Source organism: Aquarana catesbeiana, linkage group LG06 (assembly GCF_042186555.1).
Source record: "Aquarana catesbeiana isolate 2022-GZ linkage group LG06, ASM4218655v1, whole genome shotgun sequence".
Lineage (NCBI taxonomy): Eukaryota > Metazoa > Chordata > Amphibia > Anura > Ranidae > Aquarana > Aquarana catesbeiana.
This window is the reverse complement of record NC_133329.1, coordinates 26,857,584-26,877,782: the sequence shown is the minus strand read 5'-3', so window position 1 is coordinate 26,877,782 and position 20,199 is coordinate 26,857,584. Positions and strand designations below refer to the sequence as shown.

The window sequence follows — 20,199 nt, the reverse complement described above, 5'->3', positions numbered from 1 at the left end:
TACGGGGGAGGGGGCAAAGAAACAAGACTTAGTGAGGCTGGCAGATGCCGCCAAATGCAAAGTTTATGTGTGCTTTGAGGGGCCACTTGGAGCACATCTGAAGCTGGAAGTGAGGGAAAAAATTTGGAAAGGGGAGTACATGGAGATTTTTGCGCTCTTGCCCCTTGAAAAGTTTAATCTGGATAGAGTTAAGCCGGAGGATAATAAGAAAGAGGATGAAGAAAAACGAAGGTATAGGCTCATACCCAGGACATTTACGAATTGGCTGCAGGCTTTTGCGATCATGGCGAGTGTGATTGGGGAGAAGAATCCCGAGCACTGTTTGGCATTGTTTTGCTACTAGGACGCCGTGGGAGAAGCTTACAGAGTCTACGGGGGCACGGCGTGGCTGCGGTATGATGAGCAATTCAGACAGCGGAGGGCTATCCGCCTATCATTGAGGTGGGACCATAAGGACATCAGCCTATGGATGCGCCTGATGACTTCAGCTAAGCCGACGGGTCCGTTTTTTCAGGGTGGGGCAGGTGGATCAGCCAACTCCGGACAATCGGCCACAAGAAAAAAAGGGGTTTGTTGGCAATTTAACAAAGGGTCCTGTAGATTTGGAGGGTCGTGCAAATACAAGCATGAATGTTCAAGTTGCGCGGGGGGGGGGGGACACCCGGTATCGCGGTGTTTCAAACAAGGAAAGGGCCGTGCCGGCGAGTCTGTTAGTAAAGGGGACAACACCTGTGAAAGTGGGAAGGATGGAGCCCTTCCTAGATAGGTACCCAGACAGGGAGGCAGCGCAGTTGCTAGCTCGGGGGTTTTTGGAGGGTTTTAAAATCTCTTCTCACCTGGTTGACACGCCCCCGAGGTCACGCAATTTGAGGTCAGCGTTGCTTCATGGGGAAGTGGTGGGTGAAAAGTTGCAGAAGGAAGTTAGGTTAGGCCGCATGAGTGGTCCTTTTGCAGAAGTACCAATACCGGAGTTGGTAGTGTCCCTGCTAGGTGTGGTGCCAAAGAAAAAGCCTAATAAGTTTAGGCTGATACACCACTTGTCCTACCCAAAAGGGGGGTTGGTAAACAATGCCATCGACCCGGAGGAGCCTAATAAGTTTAGGCTGATACACCACTTGTCCTACCCAAAAGGGGGGTCGGTGAACAATGCCATCAACCCGGAGGAGTGTGCAGTATTGTACATGTCCTTTGATGCAGCGGTATTTTGGGTTCAGAGGTATGGGCAAGGAGCACTGCTAGCAAAAGCGGACATAGAGTCGGCTTTCCGCCTGTTACCCGTTCATCCGGAGAGTTTTCGTTTATTGGTTTGTTGTTGGCAGGACGAATATTACGTAGATCGTTGTTTACCTATGGGGTGTTCGATATCCTGTGCTCTGTTTGAAAAGTTTAGTTCCTTCATTGAATGGGTGGTCTGGGACGTCGCGGGATTGAACTCCATCATCCACTACTTGGACGATTTTCTCTGTGTGGGCCCCCCTGGGTCGGAAGTCTGTGCGGTCCTGTTGGTAACGTTGGAGCATATTGCAGAGAAGTTTGGCATCCTGCTGGCCCCGGAGAAGACAGAAGGTCCAAAAACTGAGTTGAGTTTCTTGGGCATTATTCTGGACACCGAGGTAATGGAGTGTAGGCTACCCGAGGATAAGTTGACGGCGTTGCAGGGGGAAATTCGGGGGATCATCGGACTTCGGAAAGTTCAACTACGGGCTTTACAATCATTGATAGGTAAGTTGAACTTTGCGTGTCGAATTTTGCCTATGGGAAGAGTATTTTGCAGACGGCTGTCTGCAAGTACGGGGGGGTGGAGTCTCCTAGGCACTATGTACGTTTGCTGAAGGCTCACAGGGAGGGCCTGAAAGTTTGGCACACGTTCCTGGCTAAGTTCAACGGCAGGGCGTTGTGGATGTCAAGGCCAGTGAGCAACTTTGATCTGGAGTTGTATATGGATGCGGTGGGTTCAGCAGGGTTTGCAGCCTTTTTCCGAGGTAAGTGGAGTGGCCACAGTCGTGGAAGGATTCAGGTTTGCTGAAGAACATGCTACTGTTGAAACTGTTCCCAGTGGTATAAGCGGTAGAGTTATGGGGTGAGTTGTTCAGGAATTTAAAAGTTAGGTTTCATGGGGATAACTTGGGAGTGGTGCAGGTGATTAATAAGGTATCAGCGGCGTCACTGCCGGTGATTAGGTTGCTTAGACACCTTGTCTTGAGATGCCTACAGCTAAACGTGTTTATATATGCTGTGCACCTCCCAGGAGTGGAAAATGTTGTTGCTGATGCACTTGATTTCAGTGGGACAGATTCCGGGAATTGGCGCCAGGGGCGGAGCGAGAAGGGGTCCCGTGTCCAGACTGGCTGTTGAGGATTGCCTTGGAGGATTAGCAGACTGGATCAAACGGTCGGTGAGCGATGCAACGTGGGCTGCATACAACAGGGTATGGCAGGAATGGGTATCTCTGCTGAGACAGGTGAAGAAAGGACAAGAGGACCAAGATCTCAGGTTGTTAGTTTTATATTTCGTTTCCAGGAATTTAGAGGATGGGGTGTCGGTGTCTGGGCTGGAGAAGAAGTTGGCAGGTTTAGCGTTTTGGTTAAAGTTTCAAGGTTTACCTGACCTTACCAGAGATTTTTGGGTAAGGCAGGCACTGAAGGGTTACCGGCGTGCTAAGATGGGGAGGGACTCCAGGCGTCCGGTGTCGTTTCAGTTGTTGGGTCAGATAGTTGGGTGTTTGGACACTGCTTGTTCGTCAGGATACGAGGTGGTGTTGTTCAAGGCGGCATTCGCCTTAGCGTTTTTTGGGGCATTTAGGATTAGTGAGTTAGTTAGTCCCTCCAAAAAAGAAAAAGGGGGGTTGGGGGTGTTGGATGTCAGATGTGGGGATGATAGGTTGTCCATATTGGTTAAGAAATCAAAAACAGATCAGCGGGGCAAGGGTAAGACCATGCAGGTTTTTTCGTTGCCCGGTTCTCCCTTGTGCCCAGTAAACTTGGTGCGAGAGTTTTTAGCGATGCGCCCGGGGGGGAGGCCCCCTTTCTAAAACATCAGGATGGATCGTTTTTATCTCGCTTTCAATTTATTGCAATTTTCAAAAAATGTTTGGGGGCATTAGGTTTGGAGGGTGAAAAGTTTTCATCCCATTCATTTAGGATAGGGGCGGCTATGGAAGCAGTTCGGTGGGGATTGGATGAGGCAGCGGTGAAGAGGATTGGGAGATGGGAATCTAGGCGGTTTAGGTCTTATGTTCGCCCGCACTTATTGAATGTTTAAAAAAATAAATAAATACATTTTTGTACGATGTAATACAGGCATATTGAGGTAGGTGTTGCTTGTTGATGATTTGTTGGGAGTTATTGATGTATTGGGGGGTTTTTTTTGTGTTTCTTTCTTGCAGGTCGACAGCAATGCCTTGTGTGGATAGTGGGCCACTCGTATGTTTGTTGGGGGGCCAGGAGGGGAGATGCAAGAAGGGATGGGAGACAGCTGGGGTTTTCTAGGCAGGAAGTGTGTCTTAGGTGGTTTGGTGTGCCGGGCATGCTATGGGGAAGGACAGTGGCAGAAGTTAACAAATTTGCACGCCTGGACAGAGCGCCAGATGTGTTAGTGTTACATGTAGGTGGCAATGATCTGGGGTTAAGGTCAATGTTGGATTTGGTGCGAGACATCAAATTCGATTTTTGGCAGGTTAGGATGTCTTTTCCATGCATGCTTATTGTGTGGTCGGATATCGTACCACGTGGAGACTGGCCAGGTCGGTCGATAAGATCAACCGGGCCAGGAAGAAGGTCAACAAAGAGATTAGCAGTTTTGTGGTGAGGAATGGAGGTCTGGCCATACGGCACCTGGAATTGGAGGTAGATACCTGGAGATATTTGAAGAGAGATGGAGTACACCTGAACGATGTGGGGATCGATTTATGGGCATTGGGTCTGCAAGATGGGATCCAGCGAGCTTTGAGGGTGTGGCAGGGCACACAAGGGTAAGGTGTTACCCTGGTGTGTGCTGTGGCGTGATGTTGGTCTTTGCGGGTGAAGGATTAAACCCCACATATGTAAGAGATTGGGACCCATCGCTAGTATGAGGCCCGTTGGTGAGATTTCAGCTAACAAGGGTTTTAGCTTGAATTGGTTATTGGTGCACTGCGGGCTATTGGTTGGTTGTCTCCGAGCTAGCTTGTCAGCTGGAGGCCTAATTTTTAGTTATAGTACCGCAGTGCCTGAGTGTTTTGAGTTTTAAGTTTGGTGGGTTTTTCCCTGCAAAGACCAACGGGAGTTGTAGTTAAAAGGACATTTCAGGTGTTTATACGGTTATGTTTATGTTGATGTGAAATTATTATTATTGGTTTATGTTTAATAAAGATTATTGGCTGCTACGGCCAATATTTTACTCCATATGGGTGTGGTCTCAATTATTGGGGTAAAAGGTGGGGGTATGCAGCTAGGGGTTGGATGATGTAAAATGGGGTAAGCAAGTGACATCTGTTATACAGTAGTCATGTAAGGTAGGCTCAGACAAAGTGTTAGCTCGCTGTCTCTTTTCACTGTGAAAAAACATATAATGGAAGCAATTTTGTGATTATACTGGAGTTTAAATGTATCAAAGCATATTTTATGGGTACAAGAAAGCCTGGGTTTTGTTTACCGATGCCCCTTAAGCCACTCTCACTGTTAACAACTTGGCCACACACACTTTTTGCCGTGGCACGCATAGCGCACTGCAGGTTTCTGCCTCCCTAAACTGTCCTTCATTCTCAAGTTCAAAGTTGGGAGGTATGTGTGCCATGTAAACAAGCAGAGGAAGCAATGTTGATAATCAGATACCAACAGTCCTTTCACTTTCATTTTCTGCATTTTATAAGCAGAACTCCACTCTTCTTGGGCAGTTGGTGTGTTTGAGAGTATAAAGATAAGACGGAGGAGATCCCTGTAGATCAGCTATGGATAGTGATAGTACTAAAGAATATATCCAGGATTTCAGCCTTGATAAGTGTAAACTTGGTAATCAGGGCTACAACCGGGTCCTCCTGCAGCTATTTGGTTTTACAGGTCATGGAAAATCCTGCTTCATCAACTCCTGTAAATACGTTATAGATGACGGTCCATTCAAGATCTACGCAGAGCCTGCTTCAGGTGTGATCAGTCATGGGGCAAAGACAATGAAAAGAAGTTCATATAAGCTCACCAAAACCATCACGCTGGTCGATAACCGAGGATGTTTCAAAATGGATAAGGATGAGACCGGAGAGATATACGCTCAGCTTGGTAAGTACAGGAGCTGTCACTCTATTCTTTGCAATATATGTACTTTAATCTTTGACAACAAGTTTCAGATTATTGTGGTCAGTTCACTATGTATATTAAAAAAGGGGAAAAAAAATGCAGCATTGCCTATGTAGCGGTACCCCTGTGAGGGCTGCTGATTGACTCTATACCCCACTGGCTACCCCGACTCTGCAGATCCTCTCTTACCTCTGACACCTTGGGTTCCATGCTGTAATAGGATGTTATCAATGAGAATCTGAAACAATGTCACTGAACCACTCAGAAAGTTTACTAGAGTGAATATTACACACAATGAACAATGCGATTAAATCATACACAATAAATGACAGTTGATAACAATCAGTATAGATGTGGAAACTGTGCTTTCAATAATCACCGTAGGGAGTATATGTAGACAGGGGTACAATGGGAGAAGTGCTCAATATACTCCAAAACCTATATTAAACAACTTCCCACTGAAGCCTCAATACGCACACCAACTGCAATATAATGTTATTTACATTCAAAGTGGTTGTAAACCCTCCTGAAAAAAAAAAACCCCTGCAAGATAAAGGTATAATGAGCTAGTATGCATAGTATAGTAGCTCATTATGAATTACTTACCCAAGAACGAAGCCCCAGCAGCCGCCCTCGTCTCCCCCTCCGGCCGGCGACATCTATCCCGGAGGTTACTTCCAGGTATCGCGGCTCCGGCACTGTGATTGGCCGGAGCCGCGATGACGTCACTCCTGCGCATGCACGGGAGCCGCCGGGAAAGGCACAGTACAACTGAAGCAACGGCACATGTAAATACAGGGATATTTCATAAACCATGCAGGTTTAGGAGATATCCAGTGCAGCTACAGGTAAGACTAATTATAGGCTTGCCTGTAGTTTAAAGTGGTTGTAAAGGGTTTACAACCACTTTAATAATACATTGCAATATTTAATCTGTACTCAAGAGCTCCCCCTAGGCTGTAATTCAATTTTAAAACTACAAAATAGAACTGTGATGCTTTGCAAAAAGATGATAAAAGTTCCTTGGCTTCAGTTATCTTCAGCTAGCCTGTAGTTTAAACTGCAGTATTTGTAATCCAACAGGGCAAAAGGAGAGAAAGCAAACTGTAGAATAAATGGTATGTTGATAACTGTTTGACTAAAGAAATATGGCACTTATAACTTCCTCCTTATGTGTGAGTGTTAGACAGTACTAACTTTACAGCACAGGGAATAACAAACCCCAGAGTTCAGCTGTATGCGGCCTGTGAATAAGTAGAATCCCTTCCGTGGAACTACAAGTCTCGCCAGCAGTCTGTAAGTAACTCACTCAGCAAACAGTGCACTTTACTGAAATTAGGCAGGTGCCCTCTCACCACAATAGACTCAGAGGCTGTAAGGCTCCATCCGGACTCTCCTCCTGATGTCTCAGTCTGATGAAAAGATGGCACTGTACTGCTCCTGCGGATGGCCGAGATGCAGGAAAACTTCCAGATGTCCAGGCACTCCACAATGATCCGTGGGCTAAGCTGGCAGGGCTGTACTCTGAAGTCCCTCAGAGGCTGGTGATCCTGCTCCACGCTGCATAGGCCGCAGTCCCCTGGTCACACACACAGACCTCCTGCTGGAAAGTATTGAATGGCGTCCAGAGAGAGCGAAAAATGGCCACGCTCTTCCTTTTATTACTGCTCCCAGCATACAGTGCTGCGCACTTTGCATTGCCTGTCTTGTAGTTCAGGGCTGATCCAGCTAACAGAGTCACTTCCTCTTCCAAACTACATCTCCCATAATGCTTTGCAGCGCTGCTTCTCAGGAATTAACAGGAAGTTCAAATGGCATTAAAAGGACACTAGAGGGAACCGAAATCATTTGCAACCATAACAACTGTAATGCCTTTTATTAGAAAACCCTTGGCTACATCTATGTGGGATAATAACTGGCATTCAATAATTTAATCAATAGTGACATACACCTGTGATAAATACCCAAATAATAACCTAATAGGTTGTATATACAAAATATATGAACAAAAACCGTGTGCAAAACAAATATTGTAGCTTCCCTGGTACTTTGCATCTCATGCTGCAAGGAATGGACCCAGGAAGAGTGCTGGCTATTGTGGCTACCATTTGAGCTCCATGCACACTAGTGTTTTTGTAAGCTCCTAGAAGCTGTTATTAGCATTTTTCCTGCTCTTAGAACAGGGCTCAGAATTTCAAGTCCTGAGCCACTAGCCAGGCCTTAAAAGTTACTCGCCACCAGTTTCCTCACCCAACATAAATTATCTCATGAAATTAAATTGTTAAAGAGGAGGGCCCATGAGAAAAAAAAAATTAAAAGTCAGCAGCTACAAATACTGCAGCTGCTGACTTTTAATCGGGCACTTACCTGTCCCAGGGTCCAGCGATGCGGGGGATCGAAGCCCCGCTCGTCCCCCCCACCGCTCGGCGGCGCCGGCATTTTGACTGTGGGCGCCCGGCTGTGGCTTCACAGCCGGGCACCCACTGCGCGTGCGCGAGCCGCGCCACGCGCTGTCACTGGCCCCGTAATCATCTGGGACCGATCACGTGTCCCAGATGAGTGACAAGGGGGAGGGTAGAGGAGCGATCTCCCTTCTTGCGCCGACGGAAGTGATGTCACCAGCCCAGGCACCGAAGAAGGCAGACTACAAGGGACCCCCTAGCAACAGGCATTTAGAGGTGAGTAAAAAAAAAAATTTCTCCAAATGTTTTTTTATTTTATTTTTTTTAAGCACAATACTAATTTTTTCTTTTTTGGGGTGGAACTCCACTTTAAATGTTTTATGCAGAATGAAATTCCAAAAATAAATATTAACAACAACTTTAACAATATTAACATAAAGCATATCAGTACCCATCATTAGTGCAGCCTCACAGTACCCATCAAATGCAGCTTTACAGTGCCCATGAATGCAGCCACACTGTGCCCATCATTGCAGCTTCACTGTGCCCATCAAATGCAGCCTCACTGTGTCCATCAATGCAGCCTCACTGTGCCCATAAATGTAGCCTTACTGTACCCATAAATACAGCTCACTGTGCCCATAAATACAGCTCACTGTGCCCATAAACGTAGCTCACTGTGCCCATAAACGTAGACTCACTGTGCCCATAAATGTAACTCACTGTGCCCATAAATGTAACTCACTGTGCCCATAAATGTAGCCTCACTGTGCCCATAAATGTAGCCTCACTGTGCTCATAAATGTAGCTTCACTGTGCCCCTAAATGTAGCTCACTGTGCCCCTAAATGTAGCTCACTGTGCCCATAAATGTAGCCACACTGTGTCCATAAATGCAGCTCACTGTGTCCATAAATGCAGCTCACTGTGCCCATAAATGTAGCCTCACTGTGCCCATAAATGTAGCCTCACTGTGCCTATAAATACTGCTCACTGTGCCCATAAATACTGCTCATTGTGCCCATAAATGTAGCCTCACTGTGCCCATAAATGTAGCTCACTGTGCCCATAAATGTATCCACACTGTGCCCATAAATACTGCTCACTGTGCCCATAAATACTGCTTACTGTGCCCATAAATGTAGCCTCATTGTGCCCATAAATACTGCTCACTGTGCCCATAAATGTAGCTCACTGTGCCCATAAATGTAGCCTCACTGTGCCCATAAATGTAGCTCACTGTGCCCATAAATGTAGCCTCACTGTGCCTCGTAATACTGCTCACTGTGCCCACAAATACTGCTCACCGTGCCCATAAATGTAGCCTCACTGTGCCCATAAACACTGCTCACTGTGCCCATAAATGTAGCCTCACTGTGCCCATAAATACTGCTCATTGTGCCCACAAATACTGCTCACTGTGCCCATAAATGTAGCCTCACTGTGCCCATAAACACTGCTCACTGTGCCCATAAATGTAGCCTCACTGTGCCCATAAATACTGCTCATTGTGCCCACAAATACTGCTCACTGTGCCCATAAATGTAGCCTCACTGCACCCATCATCAATACAGACTCACCATGGTGTGTGTCATGAAGCCGGGTCTGTGTTCGACGGCGCTGTAGCAAGGTCCCGCTCGCCTAGACCCGCTCGTGTGATAGGCGGAACACTGATTTAATCTACTATCACACGAGCCGGTCCAGGGGGGGACGGGACCTTGCTACAGTGCCGCCGAACACAGACCCGGCTCTGTAACACACAGCCTGCATCTCCGTTACACACAAGAGGAGGAGAGAGGGAGGGGATCGGTGCAACCTCCTCTCAAAGCAGCCCCAGTTCAGTCCGGTCCTGCCACTCTGTGTCCTCCAGCTGATTGCTTCTTGCAGAAGAGGTGCAGGCTTTTTTACAGGACATTAGAGTGGCTGGGGGGTCAGGGAATCCCCCCTCCGGGCTGCTCTGATGTCCTGTAAAAAAGCCTGCACTGCTTCTGCCAGAAACGATCATCCAGGAAGCAGTCAGCCTAGTCCACCCCTGCTTCTCACTCGCCCTGCACTAAATTCCACAAACTGCACTAAAATGCGAGCAGGCGAGTGAAATTTTTGAGGGCTGTCCTAGAAGTTAATTATTGTTATCCTATGTGTCCATGCACACTACTTTACGCTATTAGTGTTTTTTAAGCTTCAGCGTCTAGGAGCAGAATAAAAAAAAAACAGCAGAAACACTCCTTAACGCTACTGAGCGCTGATAAATGCTACTAATAGCGTTTTTTTATTTTTTTGTTTCCTTTTTTTTATGGAACTACAAAAATGCTAATAAACCGCTAACACTGCTAAATGCTCTTAGGCTGGGTTCACACTTGAAAAGGCAGCGGTTCACAGCAGGAGTCCGGTGCGTCCCCATTCACCATTTCAAGTCCGATTTCAGCCCAAATTGATGGCTGAATTTGGACCTAAAATGGACCAGAAGATGCACAGGACTCCTATGCAATTCGCACCGGAGCCAATGCTGAAATGTGTGAACCGGCTCCATAGAGAGCCAGTCACAATCTCCTGGCATGCAAATTGCATGTGGGGAAACCTGCATCCAATTTGCATAAGTGTGAACCCAGCCTTAAAGAGGAAGTAAACCCTGGTGGGTTTTACTTCCTCTTTATTTCACTGCAAAGGTAAAGCATAATGGGCTACTATGCATCACATAGTAGCCCATTATGTGACACTTACCTGAAAGCGAAGCCTGCAATGTCACTGGTGTCTCCACTAGCAGCGAGCGTCCATCTACAACCCCTCTTCCTTCCAGGGCCACGAACTCCGACTCTGTGACTGGCCAGAGTCACGTGACGTCACTCCCGCGCATGCGCGTGGATGCCAGCAGTTACTGCATGACCCCTATTAGAAACGGCACGATGTGGGGGCGTGGCTACCGTGCTGCTGTACGGACGCATGACTTGTTAGCTCTGCTCTAACTTCGGGAATCGAACCAGTTCGAGGCGATCCAGTCCGCTTATTTCAGCACCAGCACTCCGCTAACAACCCACATCACCCCAGGAGATGACCTGGAAACGGCAAAACTCTTCACAGCCAAAGAAATTGAGGAATTTCTTTCCCCCTGAGAATCACAATGCTGCCCAAGATGACGCAGCCGGCTGCTCCCCGGTCACATCAGTCGGATCACACTCAGCCACGCCAAGCCCGAGCTCCGGAACGGGACAACATTGTCACTCTCCAGACGCCTCCACTCCACTCTTCGGCAGTCCAGCCAAATCGAGACCCCGCATGTCTGCTGACCCACACAGCCATAAGGTTAGTACAGGCCAGGGCTCGTTGGAAGACATGAGGGAGATGGCTGACTCCATTAACTCCTTCCCCACTGTAAATCAGCCTCTCTCAGACACAACCTTAAGAGACATGCTGGTCTCCCTACGCAACTCCCTGCATGCAGACATGATGGAATGTATGTGGAACTTTAAAGTGGAAGTGGGAGAACTAGGAGGCAGAGTAGATCATGTCCAAAAAAAGATGCTTGACTATGCAACATCATACAACACACTAGTAGATGCACACAATGAGTCGGACGAGGTGACCTGGCTTAAAGAGAAAGTCGCTGACCTCGAGGACAGATCACGCAGAAACAACGTAAAGCTGCGTGGAGTCCCAGAAAATGTCCAGCCATTGCAACTGCGCCAATATGCTCAAGAATTTATGTCAGCCTATTTACCATAAGTCCCCTCTTCGGAACTAGTCATTGATAGGATCCACCGACTACCCAAACCAGCACACCTTCCAGACAATATACCTAGGGACGTTCTGATGCGGGTGCATTTTTTCCACGTTAAGGAACAATTCATGCTTGCCTTCAGGAAAAACACACAACCCCCTGAGCAATATTCTAATATTCAGATGTTTGCAGATCTTTCACAGTTTACTATGCAAAAGCGCAAATCATTGCTAACTGTGACCTGAACTGTGACCAAAGCATTACGTAACCACAATATTGTATACAGATGGGGATACCCAACGAAGCTTATTATCACCCATGAAGGCAAAACCTCGGTGGTTACCAATCTAGAAGAAGGTCTATCTCTGCTGTGAACATGGGATACACTCCCAGAGCAAACCCCTGACAGATCCACCTCCACATCGAGGTTGGACAACCAAAGCGAATGGCAGGTCATGTCACACAAAAAGAAACCAAGTAAACATAACACCCAGAGGAGAATGATCACCGCTCCAGGAGCACTAAGCAGACAACAAGTGAATCCATCTTGGTTCGGAGGTCATAGGTGCTTGCTAATGCTGATAATCCCCTCTTTTTTTTTACTTTTTTTCATGCAAAATGCAGCGTTTTGCATGTAATAAAATTAAATGGACCAGCATCAAAAACGCAAGTACAGCATTTTTACAGCGTTTTTGCAGCATTTTTGCTGCGTTTTGCTTTTTTTTTTTTTTTTTTTTTTACAGTTTTTTTTTTACACTGTATACAGTCTGTATATATATATTTTTGCCAAAAATGCAAAACCCATCAAAAACGCTGCAAAAATGCTGTAAGAATGCTGTAAAAATGCTGTACTTGCGTTTTTGATGCTGGTCCATTGAATTCTATTACATGCAAAACGCTGCATTTTGCATGAAAAAAAGTCCCTGACCCTTTTCAAAAACGCAGAGGTACAAAAAGGCATTGATGTGAACATGTTCCATAGGAACCCATGCAACCCAAAATTCCCATGCATTTCTGCAAAATGCACCAAAAACGCGCTAGTGTGAATGGAGCCTAAAGGTGTATCCCATAAGGCTCCATTCACACTAGCGCGTTTTTTGATGCATTTTGCATTTTGCAGAAATGCATGGGAATTTTTTAACATGGGTTCCTATGGAACATGTTCACATCAATGCCCTTTTGTACCTCTGCATTTTTGGAAAGGGTCAGGGACTTTTTTTCATGTAAAATGCAGCGTTTTGCATGTAATAGAATTCAATGGACCAGGATCAAAAACGCTAGTGCACCGTTTTTGCAGCGTTTTTACAGCATTTTTGATGCGTTTGACGTTTTTTTTTTTTTTTTTTTTTTTAGACTGTAAAAAAAACTGTAAAAAAAACTGCAAAACGCGGTAAAAACGCGACAAAAACGCTGATAAAACGCTACAAAAAAGCTCTCAAAAACGTGGCAAACATGACAAAAAAGCTCCAAAAAACGCTCAAAAGCAACATGCAGTTTTAGTGCTTTTTGCATTTTGCAGATTTCCTATGGAACACGTTCTGTAGTGCAAATCTGCAAAATGCAAAAAGCACTAAAAAAGCATAGATGCGAATCCAGCCTGAGCCTGGATTCACACCTGTGCATGTTGCTTTTAGAGCGTTTCTGCAGTGTTTTTTGCGGTGCTTGCCGCATTTTTGAACATGCGTTTATGCCGCGTTTTGCGTTTTTTTTTTTTTTTTAACAGTTTTTTTTTTATACTGTATACAGTGTTAAAAAAATGAAAGAAAAAAAAAAAGCAAAACGCGATAAAAACGCGGTACTTGAGTTTTTGGATGCGGGTCCATTGAATTCTATTACATGCAAAACGCTGCATTTTGCATGAAAAAAAGTCCCCGACCCTTTCCAAAAACGCAGAGGTACAAAAATGCATTGATGTGAGCATGTTCCATAGGAACCCATGTTAAAAAATTCCCATGCATTTCTGCAAAATGCAAAATGCATCAAAAAACGCATTAGTGTGAATGGAGCCTAAAAGGGCAAAAGCACTTTTTAGACTTCTGGGTATATAGGTCCACATATGAAGGTGAGTTACTAATAGAACCGGTGAAGGATTCATGTGGTGTATTAAAGATCACATTTCTTGACTGAATTGTAGAGCACATTTTAAGGAGAACTGCATTTAAAAGGACATTTGATGTGTGTATACATGAAGGTAGTAAAGCAGCTACAAAGAACTGCACATTGAAGTTCTGACTGTTTATTCGGAGACATTCACTTGAATGAGAGGGTGACCCTTTTATTGCTAAACAGTTACCTATGCTGTAAATAGTGATGTGTCGAACACCCCCCTGTACGGTTCGCAGGAGAACTCCCGAACAGGGAAAATGTTCTAACACGAACAGTGAAACCCATTGAAGTCTATGGGAGCCAAACAAGAAAAATTAAGTGCTCATTTTGAAGGCTTATAGGCAAGTAATTGGCCATAAAAGGGGTATCGGGGTCTGGGTACTGCCCTGGGGGACATGTGTGTCTCTCTCCCTCTCTATCTATCTATCTATAACTTTTTTTTTTTTTTAAACAATTGTTTTTTTAGGAGCAGTGATTTTAATTATGCTTAAAGTGCAACAATAAAAAAGAAAAATGTATTTACAATTAGTGCCTGGGGGCTCCCTTTAATGTGCCCGTAAAGTGGCGCATCTGTAGCATGCATAAAACATGCTGCAGCAAAAATGAAATTTCTAAAGAAAAATGAACAAGTAAAATCCCATTTAAAATGGCTCGTGGTTACAATTGATGGCACCCGGCTATTAAAAAAATAAAGAAAAAAAAAACCAGCATGGGGTCCCCCCAAAATCCATACCAGAGCTTTATCCGAGCATGCAGTCCAGCAAGGAGAGTGTTTCACCGCTCAGGTGGATCCAGACCCAGGTGTAAAGTTAATGTGAAGCCTTCAGAGTTGAAGAGTCCCAGGTGCTGGCTAAATGCTGAATAGAGCAAGGTGTTGGATAGAAAGATCTGGATGCCGCACAGTGGATGAAGTAGAAAACTTGTCTTTATTGTAGAAATAGGACCATCAAAAGTACAAGACAATCATGCAGGATGTACAGGATCAGCTGACGCGTTTCACACTCGAAACTGAGTGCTTACTCATAGCTGGCAATTATTGGAATGACTAACATTTATATACCCTAAGAAAAACATCATGTGATCACATAATTAGATGAAAAAATGGGTAACAGCTGGAAACCGATTTTGTGGAGTCTTGGCATCTGCTGACCAATAAAAGGGACTCTAAAAAAGTGATATTTAAGTCACTAAAAATGACCTAAGTCAGTAGGAATGGAAAAATGTAAAAATAAACGTGATTATGTAACCGTATGTGTGTAAACAATAAAAAAAAAAATATATATATATATATATATATATATATTGTTATATTGTTATATTGTTGTTTTTTATGTGTTTATCAATATAAATGTAATAAAACGTGAAAGGGATGTGATGTGAATGTAAAAATGAAATGTGAACAAACAAAATGATAAAAAATAAATAAATAAAAATATGTGTGGATTAAGTATAGACATAATGATATGTATGTACTACGTATAAATATGTGTGTGCTATATATAAAAAATAAAGTGAATGCTGTGGCAATATGAGTATAATAAAGAGCAAGGGATGTAAAGTGGAGACAAAAGTTAAATAGGATTTATAGACAAAAGTGGTGTAAATATTGTTAATTGCTGTAACATAAACAACGATATAATGTATCACAAATGTGTTTAAATAAAACTGCGTGTATATGTATTCAAAATATATATTGCAGCGGAATGTTCAAAGGATATGTGAACAAATGGAGTTGGGATTAGCTGGATAGCAAAAAAATGCTATGCTATGATACTTGTTTTAGCCGACCACAATGGATGATTGTGAAACGAGATCGTTTTGTGTATGGGGTATGCAAGAATGTTCAAAGTGAGAGAGAGAAATCTTTAATGATGTAGCATGAAGTTGTGTGTAAAGCGTGGTTGTATGACTACAATTAAAGTATATATTAAGGTTTTTTAATAATAAAGATAAACAGTGACGTCAAGAACAAAAAGATCTCGCCAGCCCAATGCACCACAGTGTGATCTAATTAGCCTGTGGATGTAATTATGATGTGTGTGAAAAGCCTGCTAATAGTTTAAAAATAGAACACCACAGAGAGTGTGCAGAGCTCTACTGATCAAAAGAGAGAAATAAAGCAATGCTACCAAAGTAAAACCTATTCAGGCACAGATAAGCATTGTGTGAGACAATGAGTGATTAACCCGTGGTGCTCTGTATAAAAGTACATTCTTCAAATATAGACGTCAGCAGATGCCAAAACCACTATACAACTAACAATTTTAATGCTGACATTAAATAGAAGTAATAATAAACTCACTAGTGGGATGTTAATATGATAATACCAACAAATAAAATGATTTGATACACAAACAGGTACACAAGAGGTCGGAGTAGATCCAATCTATAAAAATAGTAAAGGATATGTCATTATATTAAGTATCATAATAAAACAAGTTGCATCATGTTCTAGCACTAAACAGGTCAAATGGACATAACACACGAACCATAACATGTAAAGAGAATCTTTTTTTCTTATGTATAGATTCATGTTCCGTATAGCTAAATTATGGTCCCAAAAACGCTCTTATAAAGTTAGACATAAATTTGCTCGAGAATGTAGAAAAGGATCTACATGAGACATATATATATAAATAAATCACTTTTTTCTCATTTTTTCAAAGCTAAAAAGGTAAAAATAAGAAAAAACAACAAAAATGGAAACGGAGATTAAAAATAAAGTCGTGAATATCAATGAAATGAATATGAATATCATAAAAGTAATCAAAAACACAAAAATGTGAAAAGGTAAAATTCTTTATGTTAAAGCTGTTGTGCGTGCATCCAAAAAAGAAAAGAAAAATCAACACGAAAAAGTGATGAGATATGTATTGTGTTTAAACAGATTGGATGTCGCAGAACAGCATTATATGATTAAAGGGTACTCGTACAATTTCCACTGGCCACAATATATTGAAGACTCCTAATTTATCATGTTAAATATGGTAAATATGTCAAAAAGGGGTCCATACAAAACATATAGATTAAATAAACTGTAAATATATTGCTCATATCAGTATGTAAAATAAACTATGTCCATGTATGGACCAATGTTGGTCAGTGGGAGTGAGAGAACCCATGTAATGACACCATGTGACTGGAGTGTATGATGAAGGAAAGGGGGAGGAGGGGGGGAAGAGAGAGAGAGGGAAGAAGAGTATTGAAGTAATATAGAAGTTGAATGCAGCCCAGCAAGTCAGGAAAGGAGAGGGGATGAGTGAATCTCCTGAACCATACCAGGCCACATGCCCTCAACATGGGTTGAGTGCTGTGGGGCGGCTCTGCTCTCGCGTGCCCCCCCAAGAACATCCGCTAATGAAATGACATCAAATGACAGAGCGATCACATGTAAACAAACCGGCGTCATGTCATGACGCTGGTTCCTCCCTCCCCTCTGTGTACCGATCCGTACAGTGTGAGAGGAGAGGGGGAGAAATCGGATGGCAGCAGCGCTGTGGGCTGGATCTGTAGTGCCCACAGTGCTGCTCTGTGACAAATGCAGTCACATCCATCCATCCATGCTCAGCCATCCCTCCATACTCTTATACCCTGCACTACTCTGCAATACTCTGCACTACTCTGCAATACTCTGCAATACCCCGCAATACTCTGCAATACCCCGCAATACTCTGCAATACCCCGCAATACTCCGCAATACCCCACAATACTCCACAATACTCTGCAATACCCCGCAATACTCTGCAATACCCCACAATACTCTGCAATGCTTTATACTGCCTATTCTTGTAAGTGCAATTTCTTTTATATATTAAATTTGTTATGCGGATTTACACTGGTTTTCTTTCATCTCCTTGATCCTGAGCCTGTAGTTGGTGTATGGTCTGTATACCTGCTGTACTTCTAATTTGACGCTGAACGCAGAGAAGCAACACCACTGGTTTGGCATCTGGATGTCCAGTTTTCTTACAGGCTTATCAAGCTTGCCTTCTGGTAAGTGCGACATCTATGTGGTGATGGATCACAATGAGTGGTGGTTTTTCTTTTTTTTTTTTTAATTTTTTATTTAACACAGAAAACAGGTCCACAGGAACCGAGATAGCGGTGTATAGCATTTTAACATTGCAATACAAACATTTACATAAGTCTTGTAACACAGGGTTTGTCTTGTTCATCATAAAGGTCCTCTGTGGTGTAATGTAGTATGGGGCTGGCACATACTCGAGGTCCTATATGCGTAAGGTCTCCTAAATAGATATGTGTTGGGAATGTTATTTATCGACCTCAGGTTACAACAATGTCGAGTTGTGGTCTTCCAGTGACGTTAGTCAGGTAGGACTTATAAGTTGTTCCTTTGTGTGTCCTGTTCTCCTCCTTTTTCTTATTTTCCTGCAGGTCAAGAGAGCAAAGATAGAGAAGAAAACATAGAGAGAGAGGTAGAGAGGTTAGGGAGAGGAAAGAGGGGGGTGGGGGATGGTGGGGAGGGGGGGGGGGAATCCGCGAGCAAGGGAACTCCAAATTGTCTCGTCGAGAGTCTTTCTCGACTATCGATTAGTGACTTAAGTAATTCTAATACAGTTTAAGTATCTGTGTCTTCTCTCAGGAGGGCTTGTCCCTCGGTTGAGTATTTAAATATGTTCCATAATTGCCACGTTTTGGAATATGTCTCACTTCTATTCTGACTTGTGAGGATCAGATCCTCCAAATTACTGATTTCGTCTACCCTCCTAAGCCAACTGGTAATGGAGGGCGGTTCGGGGGATTTCCAGTTGAGGGGGATACAGCTTTTAGCTGCATCTAATAGGTGTCGAACGATCGACCTTTTGTAAACCCGAGCAGGTGTATCAGTGGCATGTAGGAGGAAGTATGCCGGTTCGTCGGGAACGCTACGGTCAGTAAACTGCTGTATTATTCCACGAACTTTTTCCCAAAAGGGCCTTATTCGGGGGCAGGACCAGAAGATGTGTAATAGTGTGCCTATGTTTTGTTGACATCTCCAGCATAAATTCGATGTCTCAGGGAAGATTTTTTGTAATAGTGCCGGTGTTCTGTACCATCTCGTAAAAATTTTGTAATTGGTTTCTTGGAATCTGGTGCATATGGATGATTTATGAATGAAATGAAGGATGTGTGTTCTTGTTCGTGGAGTGAGTTGACAGTTCAGGTCCCTTTCCCATTTGTCAAAACTGGGGTGTTGATAGTTCCCAGAAGGTGTGATGAGGATGTTGTAAGTCAGAGAGAGCGTGTGCTGTATCACGCCGCTTTCCATACAGATTCCTTCGAAGTCAGTGTGGGGAGGGTCAGTTTCACTCGGGGGGGTCATGCTGTTTAGGAAGTGTGAGAGCTGATTTGCTCTCAGGAAGTCCAGTCGGTATTTACCGTTCGGGTCTGATAGCTCGGCCGGCGTTACCCATCTACCTCCAGAGCTGTAATGGGAGGCTTGATATATCCCTGCGTTTCTGAGTGTGCGGAATATAGGGTCTGCTATACCTGGGGTGAATTGTGGATTGCCTATTATGGGTCTCAATGGTGAGTTTTTAGTGGAGAGAGATGTTTGCGTTAGTAGACATGCACAGATTTTCGTAGTGGTCCCAATCAGTGGGTGGGATTGTATTTGTGCGGGGAGTGTGGAGCCGCTCCATGGGGCTCTATGTAATGGGATTTCAGATTGTGATTGTTCTAGTTGAGGCCATAGCTTTGTTTCCTGATGTCTACACCAGTCAATAAGCCTACTCAGGTGTACAGCCTGGTAGTATGTCTTAATCTCCGGCATGGCCAGTCCACCATGGTGTTTCGGGAGTGATAGTGTTTTCCTCGGGAGGCGTGGTTGTTTCCCTGCCCATAGAAAAGTCAAGAATAGGGAGTGTACCTGTCTGAAATAGGTTGCGGGTATGTGAATAGGTAGGGCTTGTGATAGATACAAAAATTTGGGCAGCACCGTCATTTTGAGTATATTGCAACGTCCAAACCACGAGTGTAGGCCATTTTTCCAGCTGTGTATTATCGTTTGGACGTTTTTTAGTAAGGGTGGGACGTTAAGTTGAAAGATTTGGGAGAGTTTTGGGGGAATATAAGTGCCTAGGTACTTCAGGGCCTTATCTGTCCATTTGAAATGGAAGTTGTTCTGGAAGTGTGTGAGTTGTGTCTGTGGGATCCCTATTCCCATGGCTTCTGATTTATTGAAATTAATTTTTAGGTTGGAAAGGTGGCTGTAAGTCTCGAATTCTTTCATTAAATTTGGAAGGGAAATTGCTGGGTTAGTGATGGAGAACATCATATCATCTGCATATGCAGATACTTTATGTTGGGAGCCTTGTACTTTAATCCCTGTGATATCTGGGTTCAACCTTACATGACACAGAAAGGGTTCCAATGATAGGGCAAAGAGTAAGGGCGAAAGTGGGCATCCTTGTCTAGTGCCATTTGATATTGGGAAAGAGTCTGAGACAACACCATTAGCTCTGACTCTAGCTGATGGCCTCGAGTATGCTGCGCTTATCCAATTAAACAGCTTTTCTCTTACTCCAATATGTTCCAATGTATCAAACAGAAATTTCCAGTGTATGCGATCGAATGCTTTCTCAGCATCTGTGCTGAGGAAAATACTTGGAGTCTTGTCTCTATTTGCTATATGGAGTAGGTTTAGTACTTTAATGGTGTTGTCTCTTGCCTCTCTGGTTGGAACAAAGCCCACTTGATCTAAGTGT

General features: G+C 43.9%; 1 protein-coding gene across 1 annotated transcript in view; it reads left to right on the top strand.

Annotated features, from left to right (window-relative positions):
- The first annotated feature begins 4,821 nt into the window (after positions 1-4,821).
- Positions 4,822-20,199, top strand: part of LOC141148241 (uncharacterized) — a 65,370-nt gene continuing 49,992 nt past the window's right edge. Inside the window, exon 1 of the mRNA XM_073635495.1 lies at positions 4,822-5,252. Within this exon, the coding sequence (XP_073491596.1) occupies positions 4,928-5,252 (325 nt within the window). The 5' untranslated portion in view covers positions 4,822-4,927. The remainder of the gene's footprint in view (positions 5,253-20,199) is intronic.